The following is a 10,542-nucleotide window of genomic DNA, read 5'->3' as shown; positions in this document are numbered from 1 at the left end:
TTTCCCCCACACCATTTTTGCAGCTGGACCTTGTTTCTTATATAAAGTAATGTTTTGGTGAACAGTTCCCAGTCCCTTTGGGGAAAAAGGGCCAAAAATCCATCTCCCAAAAGCCAGGGCTGCTCTTCTGTCACTGTGCTCTGTATAGAGGAGCAAGTCCATGGTGTCTCATGGGTACAGCAAGGGCCTCTTGACAGCTCAGCTTTGGGGATCAGAGGGGATCAGAGCTGTTTCTCTGCACCTTTAGGTGCTGTCAGGTTTTATGGATGTTACAGTGAGCTGGACTGGATGTGGCTGGGGCAGGGGGCTCCAGGAGGAGCCAGAGGGGAAACTGGGGCAAGAAAATGTTTGGGACATGGGGTCCGTGGTGGCTGGCAGAGGAGGAAGGGAGATGGGGGGGTGCTTGCGCAAAAACGAACAGGAAGAGCTCGGGGATGCTGGCATTGGCAGGAAGGATGCGTGGTGCCTAAGGACAGACCTGTTCCCCCTGGGCCGGGCCCTCCAAGGCCTTTCTCCCCAAATACAATCCTTATCCTGCCCTGCCGGGGACAGGCAGCCCGGTGTCTGCCCTGGAGTTGTCTGGGGCTGTTCCCGGGGCAGGGCAGTGACATGAGGACTTCCCTGTGCACAGCCAAGCTTGGAGGGGCCGAGATGCTGAGCCCTGGGCTCACCCCACAGAGGGATGGAGAGGGGCATGGAGGGTATGCACAGCCCGGGCAAGGGAACACAGCCACGGGAAGTCTCATCCCGGGCCTCTCCGGTGTCCCCATCGCACCACACGAAGCATCCAGCCCCGCAGCCAGGTCCTGCCCGTCCCTCCATGCCCCCCATCCCGGCAGTGCCGGTCCTGCCCGGTACCGAGCACTGGCTGCTGGGGATGCCGTGGGGGCAGCTCCGGGCTGGGGGATGCGGGGCAAGGCCGGGGGTCGGCGGGGTCGGGGCTGGCGGCGGAACGGGCTGCTGGGATGTGTCCGATTTGTGTGTGGGCGGCAGGCGGGGGGGGGGAGGGAGGGGAAAGAGGGAGAGGAAGCGGCAAAGGCTCCTTTGATAAGCGACTTCCTGAGCACTTTCTAAACCCCGGTGTCAGAGCGAGGAGCGGGAGCCGAGGCCATCCCCAAGGCACAGGTAGGCAGCCCCCGACGGACCCAACCTCCCCTTCAGCGGCAGGACCGGACCTGGCACCGGGCATCCCAAGCAGGACCGGGATGCTGGGAAGGGCTGTGGGGACTCTCCCGGACACTGCTGGCAGCCCGGGCTCTTCCCAGGGCCCTGCTGCCCCCCGGATGCCTCGGCTGGGGCATCTCCCGGTTTTTTCCTGGCTGGGGGTGAGGATGGAGCCTGCTGCTCCGTGCACAGAGTCTCCCCCGGTGCTGCGGGGACACCGGGAACGCCCTGCCTTGGGCACGGGGATGGTGCAGATGGCAGCAGCAGCATTGCCACCCTTTGGAAAAGCCTCTGGATAGCAGAGTGTCCCAGGGAATGAATGGCTCCTGCCCCAGCCGCCTTCCCCAGTTCTCTGCAGGACCTCCTGGAGCTGATGTGGTATTTGGGGTACCCAGTTCTTTGCCCACTGAGCACCACAGCATCCTCAGTCCCTTTGGGTCCATCTCCTCCTCATGAGGGGAGCTGGGATGAGGAGGAGCCTCCTGATCCCAGGGTTCTGCCTGCACCATGAGGAGCTCCACCCAGAGGTGTTCCAGCATCACCTGCATCTCCCCTGTCCCTGCCAGGCGCTGTCCTGGGGCTGGTGGCAATTGAAGCCCTGGCACCTTTTTCCAGCTGTGCTACCGAATTGCCTCTTGCTTAACCAAGCAGATAGAGCAGCTTCCTCTTGACAGTTTCTGAGAGCTGTGGGATGGAGGATGTTGTCCCAGGGTCATCCCTCCCTCACCAGAGCCACCAAGCTGTTGAGGGTGCCTGGCACCATGTCCCCCAGGCACCACCGTGGTGCCTACAGCCCACCTCTTCCCACCTGCCCAATGCAGCTCTGTTCATGCATGTCCCAGTTGTCCCTCCTCCCCACGATGTCCCCAGGCTGAAGCAGACCAGTGCAGGGCTGGAAGCACATGGCAGCCTGTGCTTCCCGTGGAAGTGGAGAGCATCTTGGGCTCCCCCCATAGCAGACCATGCTCCAGCAACAAAGGACATTGGCATCCTCTGCTCACTGCCAGCAGCCAGCCAGGGGTTCCAAGCCCAGTGTCAGCACTGGATGCCTGGACAGGCTGCAGTGCTTCTGCCATGCTAGGGAGTCAACACACTGGGAGCTTTCCCTCTGGCACCCATCTAGATGCAGGGGACAGGGGGTAAGAAACCCAAACCTGTCTCTAGCTTAGGACCCATCCTCCTGGAATTGCTCAGTTCTTCTTTCTCCTTTCCAGCTGCTTCTCCTCTGATGGCTCTTTGATTCCCCAGAAGCTGGGAGAGCCCCCTCTCTCCACTTCCCCGTGCTTCAGGACGAGGGCTCCGTGGCTGCCACAGCATGGTACAAACCTGCCTGGTGTGCTCCAGAGTTCATAACAGCAGCCTGAGAGCCCAGGCAGGCAGTGCAGACATGGAAAAGATGGAAAAGCCCAGTCCCTCTGCCAAGAAGCACGTGCGTCTCCAGGAGAGGTAAAGAGGGGTATGTGGGGGGTGCCTGCAGCCCAGGGAATGGGCACTGCTCATTCCCAGGCCTTGGAATGGGCTCCCTCAAACTGCTTTCCTCCAGCCAAGCCTCTTCCTGACAACTTCTGCAGACACCAGGTCTGAGTGTGGGGGCAGCCCTGAGCTCCCCACCAAATCTAGACACACATCCTTTGGGGCTTTCCAGTAAAAAGGCCAAATGACCAGTTTGTTCCTTGTTCCTCAACCCCACCTTGTCTTCTAATCCCTTTGGCTGATCCCTTTCCTCATCCTGTCTTAAAAAGCCTGGCCTGGCTTTTGCTCAGTGTGAGGATGTGGTGGGGTGGGCTGCCCTCCTGTCCCAGGATGGTCAGGGACCTTTTTGCCTCACAGGAGAGGCTCCAACGTGTCCCTGGTGCTGGACATGAGCTCTCTGGGGAGCGTGGAGCCCATCCAGGGTGTCTGTACCCCTCGGGACATCACGCTGAAGTTCCTGAGGACATCCAGCCACGTGCTGAGAAGAGAGGAGCTCCAGCAACGTGCCCAAAGCATGACCCAGCTCCAGGAGGAGTTTTCGGTGAGAAAGTCCCTTTCCCTGGCCCCCCTTCCCTGTCCCCCCTTCCGTGTCCCTCCTGCCATGAGGGATGATGGGGGCTGGCAGCAGGGAGGGACTGGCAGGAGGGGACATCTCTGGGGCAGCCTCCATGCCCACTGGTGGCAAGGAAGGAGATGTGTGCACACAGGGGTGAGGGTGTCCCAGGTGTCCCCTGACTCCCTGATGTCCCCCCTTGTGTCCTGGGAAAGCCTCTCCTTTCCCTCCCATTCCAAGCCCTTCTCCCAGTGGCCTATCCAGGAGGTGTCCCCCAGGTCAGGACGTGCTCATCCCAGGAGGTGACATCTCTGGTGATGCTGCTGTGTCCCTGGGTCATCGTCTCCCTCAGTGTTCAGGGGACCAGCTCTGCCATGAGAGCAGTGATGAGGCAGCAGTGATGAGGGTTTCCTCACAGGTCTTTTCCCCTCCTGCAGAAAATCCCACCCAACTTTGTCAGTCCAGAGGAGCTGCAGATCCCTGGCCATGCCTCCAAGGACAGATACAAAACCATCCTCCCAAGTATGTGCCTCTGGATCCCTTTGCTGAGGTGCAGGGAAGAGGGGAGTCTGGGTGTGCAGGGGGGGTTGTTCACAGAGCTGGGTGTGCAGGAGGGTGAGTGTTGTGTTAGGGGTGGCTCATGAGGAGCTGCTGCTCCTTGCAGTGTGTTCCCAGCTCAGCCTGGGTTGCTTCAGGCCACCCTGGGGGCCTTATGTGTCCCACGGGCATGCTGCTGGGGTTCTGAGGGCCAAGGATGTGACAGGAGGGCTCCTTTGGGCTCTAGTCAGGCACTGTGGGAAGGCCCTGGGGCAATTATTGCCTGGCAGGTGAGCTACACCATGGTGTAGGCAGGGTTGGGGGTGGTGAGCTGTGCAGTGAGAAGGAAGTGGGTCAAAAAGGGGCCCAAACGTGGGTGACTTCAGCTCCGAGCATGGCTGGGAGTCTCCATGTGCTGGAGCTGAGGCTGGGATGATGGAGAGTTGTGGAAGATTTTCTGTCCCCGGGGTAATGTCTGCTGTGTCTCCCAGATCCTGAGAGCAGGGTCTGTCTCAGGAGAGCAGGGAAGCAGGAGGAGGAAAGCTACATCAATGCCAACTACATCATGGTGAGTCTCCTGCCCACTGGGTCTCCCACTGCAAACTCCTGGGGGCTGCAGGTGCTATACTGGGACCTGTCCTGTCACCTCCTGTCCCCAGGGATGCCCTTGGGTAGCACTTTAAACTTGCCACCTCTTCTGGAGCTGGAAATGATGTGGCTCCATCACAGCCCTGCTGTCCCTTTGGTGGGAAAGCCTCCTGGGGTGACTGCTCTCAGGTCCTGCTGCCTGGGGGGGTTGAGCACCTCGGGTGGGCTCCCTCACAGTGCCTCCTGCATTTTATTTTGTGCACTGGGCAAGGCCTTAGGAGACCAGGTCAGCAGAGAATCTCAGTACAGTCCTGTTCAAGCCTTGCCCATCCCATCCACAAATTTCCTTTCCACTCAGGGGGTTTATTGCAGTTTCAGAAGAAGAAAGCTGATGAAAGGGAGGATGTGGCTTGGTTTTGGCACCAGAGAGGGCCCCTTGCCAGAACGTGAGAAATCCCCAGACCCAAGAATATTACTTCAGGCAGCCTGATGCATGTTAATCATTCTCCTGTGCAAATGACCACTTCTAGGCAGTAGGAAATGTTGTGTTGAACCATACAGCACCCTAAACCAGACCCTTGTGTCAGCCAGGTGCCAGCTCTGCCTGGCTGGTAAGCTTCTTTTTGAGCAGTTAATTCCATTTCAGCATTCTTCCCCTGGTAAGCTTCTTTTTGAACAATTAATCCCATTTCATCATCCTTCCCCTTGGGATAGCCCCGGGGAAGCAGAGGTGGATCCATAGCCACTCTGGGTGGGTGGTAGTGTGGACAAGCATGGAAATGTGAGCCTCAGAAAAGCAGCCCACAAAATGGGACAGATCTCTGGGGGTGCAGGCTGGGGATGGAGGGTGTTGAGTAGCAACATATCAAGGACGTGTTTAGTAGGAAATAGTCCCTGTGGCTCAGCCTCTCACCTGCAGAGGGAAACAAGCACCAGGAGAATTGGAGTGGCCTGGGGACACCAGTGTCCCCCCCAGTGTCACTGATGGAGCTTGTGTTTGGCAGGGCTATGCAGGGCAGCCCCAGGCATACATTGCCACCCAGGGCCCCATGCTGAACACTGTGAGTGACTTCTGGGAGATGGTGTGGCAGGAGGAGGCACCTCTTATCGTCATGATAACCAAGCTGCAGGAGCACAAAGAGGTAACCAACTGGTTGATCCCGGCCTTGCCAGGGGGCAGAACCCCATCCAGGAGCAAAGAATGGGTAATAATAAGAGCAAAAGGCTGTTCCAGACCAGACAGGGGGCTGAGCACCTGCTTGCTTCCTGTGCTTTTCCCTCAGGGAAACCCCTGACTGATCACACCCAGAGGAGGAGAGCCCTGGGGCTGCAGCCTTGGCTCCATCCTGCAAAGCTTCTCCTCCTTGTGTGCCCTCTGGTGCTCTGGGCAGCTGAATAATAACAGGATAAAGAGATCAGGGCACATCCTGGGAGAGGGAGCAGAGGATCAGTCAGCAGGGTCCCCCAACCCCTCCCTGGGATGGATTTTCTCAGCTGGTGGATCCAGGCTGAGACAGGAGTTGTGGCATCCACCCTGTGCCCTGACCTGGGAGAGTTCCTCTGGCCTTGTCCTTCCTCCCTTCTCTCCCCAGTTTGTGCAGCATCCCTATCACTGGGTGGGCTGGGTCCTCCTGGGTCTGGCAGGACATGGGCTGGCCCAGGCACAGTCCCAGGGTCTGAAAGCCATAGGGAGGGCTTGGGAAAGTGTGGAAGAGCAGAGGGATCCATCTCATCCACAGCCTGTGTCCTGGATCACTGTACAACCACCTTCCCTGCTCCCCCCCACCCTCCCCAGGTGATGCCCCTTCCAAAGAGCACTCAGCAAAGCTCAAGCACTCACCAGGTACCACAATCCCTACCTTGTTCTTTCAGAAATGTGTCCACTACTGGCCCGAGAAGGAGGGAACTTACGGCCCCTTCACCCTCCGTGTGCAGGGCGTGAGTGAGAACTTGGAGTTCGTGGTCCGGGATCTCTCCATCCAGGTGGGTTCAAGCTCCATGCTGGGGTCAGAGGAAGAGCCCAGCAGTGCCCCAGACAACTCTGGGCTCAGAGAGCTGGGTCTTATGAGGCTGCTGCCAGAGGAGGGGTCTGCAAAGCCTCTCCCTGCCTGAGAAGGGGCAGAAACCCAGCCCTGGAGGAAGAAGATGGGGGGTCAGTTTTGGGGAGCTGCTTTGTTGGCCCATTGCTGTTTGCACTGTGCCACTGTGCCCTGCCCAAGGGGCTTTCTGTAGTCCCTCTGTGCTGGCACTAGCTAAAAGGATCTTGCTGGCTTTGCCTGGGCTGTGTGGGACTGGGACTGGGACGGGGACTGGTTAGGACTCTGTATCCATTCTGTCTTCTGGGATCCCATCTTGTGGCTGAGGGGGGTCTGTCCTAGGTGTCTGGCTCAAAAAGGGATGCAGGCAGAAAGCAGATGGGATGGCCACAGGCTGCCCAGCATCTGCTTGAGCTGGATTCTGTCCCTTCATTTGGCCCAGACCACTCAATCTGTGCTTCCACATCCTGATTTCTCTTTCTTCTCTGCTGGGGAAGCTGGAAGGTGAGAGTCGCCAGGTCAAACACATCCTCTTCCCTTCCTGGCCAGACCAGCAGACACCTGAGTCAGCCAAGCCCCTCTTGCACTTGGTGTCCAAGGTGGAAGAGACTCTGAAGGCTACAACCAGCCTGGGGCCTGTCATTGTGCATTGCAGGTAAGAGTTTCCCCTCACCTGAGCCCCTCTGTGCCCCTCACTTTGGGGTCAGTCTGCAAATGCCAGCATGGAAAATCACACAGGTGGATGCTCATGAGCTGGTCCTGCTATGGGGAAGAAAATCCCAGTGAGCAGCATGCCCATAGCAGAGTTATTCTGTCCTGGCATCAAGACAGGGACCTTCTGCCCCACGCAGAAATCTGGGGCTGGGGAGGTGGGGACAGCAGAGCTCTGCAGGCTTGGGAGCTTGGCCAGCAGCCGCGTGGCAGATCCACAGCTCAGGCTGCTGCCTGCTCTGCCACTGAGCATGTGAAGCTTCAGGGCAGCTTTCCTGTATTTCCTCTCACTGCTCAGTGGATTTGTGGCCAGTGGAGCAGAGCACTTGGCCACCCCTGTGCAAGTGCAAATGCTGCAGGCTGGGCCAGCCCAGGGCAAACTTGGGGGGCAGAGGGGAGGGAAAGGGATACCAGGAATGCTGAGCTGCAGGATAGGGACAGAGGCTTGGGTTGTGCTCCCAGGGAAACCTCAGCTGGGCTGTGACAGGTGGCAAGACCCCCCCTTTGCTGTGACAATGTCAGCCCCGGAGTTTTTGATGCCTGGACGACAAAGTTGGGTCTGGCAGGCGAGGCAAGGAGCCGGCATCCCTCTAGGGAGGAAATCTCGGCAGCAAACCCAGCCGGGGGGATTTGTGGGGCAACTGAAGGTCCAGGCGGGGGCTGTCGCTGTGCTCAGCAGCTCCGTGTCTGTCCCGTAGCGCAGGCATCGGGCGGACCGGCTGCTTCATCGCTACCAGGATCGGGTGTCAGCAGCTGAAGGACAAGGGGGAGGTGGATATCCTGGGAATCGTCTGCCGCCTCCGCATGGACCGGTGGGTGCGGAGTGCAGGAGGGAGTGTCCGGCTGGATGGGAGGAGGGATGTGGGGATGGGGATGTGGGGATGGAGATGGGGATGGAGTTTCCTGGAAGGTCCAAACACGGCAGCAGCAAACGCGTGCCCAGAGGTTTGCTTCGGGGCTCTTTGGGGACTGCAGGACCTGAGGGAGAGGAGAGAAGCTCTGGATCTTGCAGCTGGAATGTGCCTTCCAGCTCAGCTTCTAAATTCAGACACATTGGATTTTGTCACTTTTCAGGGTGAAGTGCCAGTAAAAATTAGATCTCAATCAGTTGCTAATCTGCATTTTGAACCGCCCAGCAATGCTTCTGAGCAAAAATTATCTTTGGGCAGTTCTGGTGCCTGCTTCAGATGTACCTGGACACGGTGGGTGAAGCAGGAATGTTCATGACTCAGGAGCAGGGAGCCAGGGATGGGATCTGGGCTCCTGTGAGGTGTCAGCAGGACCTTTGCCTTTGCCTTTGCTTTGCAGTGGTGGGATGATCCAGACGAGCGAGCAGTACCAGTTCCTCCATCACACTCTGGCTCTCTATGCTTCCCAGCTCCCACAGGTGGGAGGCCACTAGCACAGGGCTCCCACTGAGCTGCTGGCTCCCTGCTCCACCTTCTTCTGCACAAGCCACAGGGAGATCTCCACCAAAAAATTCTCCTGTTGCCACCGGGCCATGCAGCTGAAGCATCAGCATCCCTGGGTGAGCATAGCCCAGCAGAAGGGACCGGGGCCTTGTGACCCTGGGGTTCCTACAAGGGATTCAGGGGGTGCTCAAGGGGCCTTTTGGTGATGGCTCAAGGCAGATTTCCTTCCTGGGAAGCAGCTTTGTTTTTTTGAAACCTGCAGCATTTTGTCATCAAGCAGAAGATTTGAGCTGCGTGTAGGAACTGAAGCAGGGTGAGCATGGGGAGCAGAGTTTGCCTTTTAGCTGCCCAGAAGTGTTTGCCCTGTTAGATGCAGAGCTGGTACAATGATCCTGCAAATAAACAGAGCCTCTGTCCTGATTTCATGGTGTCTGTGGGAAGAGGCTGGGCTGCGTGCAGGGCTGGGCCTGCTCCAAACAGGCTCCCTGGTGTTCTTTTTGCTCAAGATAGACCTTGATGATTTGGTTCAAAAATGGGCACAATCAGTCGCCTTTGTTACACCATTTGTTTGCTGCTCCCTCTTTGGCCAACACACCTTCTAAACAGCCTTAAAGAGGGAAGATTCCTTCATGCATCTGCAATTCTGCAAACAATGTGTTCCCAGTTGCCTTTTGTTACACAAGGATGGGGGGAGTTGCATTCTTGTTTTCTTTGCTGAAATCAGAACAAAATAATATTTGAGGGTTTGTTTTTTTTTCACTGATAAATTCAGGGGGGGAAAGGGGAAGGAGAGGAAGAAATATTTTGGTACAAAGCATGGCAATGGGATTCTTCTGTAAAATATTTTAAATCCAATCAATGCTGGACTTCAGCTGGTAGGCACTGGGGCACTTGGGACTGGGGGCTGCCCACCCGTGCCTGCCCATGCCCACATCTTCTGCTTGCTGGGTGAGATCCAGGCAAGAGATCCTCTTGCCCAAAGGGTCTGAGCTTGCCTGCATTCCCTGAGTGTTCTCAGGGCACAGCTGAGTGCATGGAGCCCCTTCCTTTCTCTGCAGTTAGAATAAAAGAGAAGTTTTTTACTTGACTCTGCACTTCTCCTGACTTGTCAGAAGCCCAGGAGGGGGGTCCTCAGTGCCCCCTTCCCCCCCTCCACCCCCCCCGGTAGCCCATCCTCACTGCCCCTCTGGATTCGCAGGAGCCAGAGAAGGAGCCCTGTCTGGGGATGGGTACTGAGCCAAAGTCACCTCCTCCTCCCTAGTCTCAGTGGTCATAAGTAGAAAACCCAGTGGCAGACCAGGTATGTCCCACTGTGCAAAAATACCCAATATTACAGACATTATCATTCTTGGTGAGCAGCCCTTATTAGTGTTTTCCAGTTTTTTGAGAGTCCAGGCAGAGTCCCTGCCAGGCCACTCCAAATTGTATGATAAAGCCATGCTGAAGCTCCTGCTCACTGCAAGGAGCAAATCCTTCTCAGGAAAGGATGGAAGAGTGAGAGTGAGAAACTCTCTGCTAACCCCTCTGCCTCACACAGCACCAGGAGCAAACCTGGTCCCCAGGAGCAAACCTGGTCCCCCAGGAGGATTTGACATGAGGTCAAATCCTTCCATGGATGGCATCTGAACTGCCCCATCCAGTTCCCTGTTCCAGGGCACCCCTTCTCTGGGCCACAGCCCTCTCAGCTGGGTGCTGCTGGGGGGACCTTGGTTTCAGCAGAAACCTGAGGTTTTCAGCCCTGATGGCTCAGGGCTCAGCTGTTACCTTTGGTGTGGTCTCTGAAGCCACCAGCGGAAATTTCCAGCTTGTCTGAAGAGGGGCTTTACTCAGCAAGCCCACAACATCCTCCTTTCCAAGTTCTTCCTCCCATCAGGCAGGAGAGCCCTGAAGAGCCTGGAAGCTGCCTAAGCCATGGTCCTTCCCCACCCTCCCTGGACATCAGGACAGGCACCGTTTTCCCCAGGTTATTTTCAGCAGAACCCTTAGGACAGACGTGCAGCAGGAGCTGTGTTGAGGGTCTCCCAAGGTACCCAGGAGCTGGGACCTGCAGCTGGCCCAGGGGGATTGT

At 57.2% G+C, this 10,542-nt stretch overlaps 1 protein-coding gene across 3 annotated transcripts; it reads left to right on the top strand.

Moving 5' to 3' along the window:
* Nucleotides 1-1,073: 1,073 nt before the first annotated feature.
* PTPN7 (protein tyrosine phosphatase non-receptor type 7) lies at nt 1,074-8,768 on the top strand. Of its 3 annotated transcripts, none has more exons than XM_030465512.1 (10): nt 1,074-1,125; nt 2,379-2,610; nt 2,995-3,178; nt 3,628-3,712; nt 4,219-4,295; nt 5,320-5,457; nt 6,188-6,298; nt 6,906-7,006; nt 7,766-7,874; nt 8,371-8,768. In XM_030465512.1, the coding sequence occupies exons 2-10, from the start codon at nt 2,480-2,482 to the stop codon at nt 8,479-8,481; spliced, it is 1,047 nt and encodes a 348-aa protein (XP_030321372.1). In that variant the 5' UTR covers nt 1,074-1,125; nt 2,379-2,479; the 3' UTR covers nt 8,482-8,768. The 3 variants fall into 3 exon arrangements, with proteins under 3 accessions (XP_030321372.1, XP_030321370.1, XP_030321371.1); XM_030465510.1 differs by having other exon boundaries at nt 6,849-7,006; XM_030465511.1 differs by having other exon boundaries at nt 6,849-7,006; nt 7,761-7,874.
* Nucleotides 8,769-10,542: the final 1,774 nt, after the last annotated feature.

This window comes from Calypte anna, chromosome 26 (genome assembly GCF_003957555.1).
Source record: "Calypte anna isolate BGI_N300 chromosome 26, bCalAnn1_v1.p, whole genome shotgun sequence".
NCBI lineage: Eukaryota > Metazoa > Chordata > Aves > Apodiformes > Trochilidae > Calypte > Calypte anna.
The sequence above is the reverse complement of the archived record's forward strand: the minus strand, read 5'-3'. Positions and strand labels throughout refer to the sequence as shown.

Coding starts and splice junctions, on each gene's coding strand:
- PTPN7 (XM_030465510.1), top strand. CDS start 2,480: ATGGTACAAACCTGCCTGGTGTGCTCCAGAGTTCATAACAGCAGCCTG. Junction 3,713..4,218: donor ATACAAAACCATCCTCCCAA/GTATGTGCCTCT, acceptor TGTGTCTCCCAG/ATCCTGAGAGCAGGGTCTGT. Junction 7,007..7,765: donor CCTGTCATTGTGCATTGCAG/GTAAGAGTTTCC, acceptor CCCGTAGCGCAG/GCATCGGGCGGACCGGCTGC.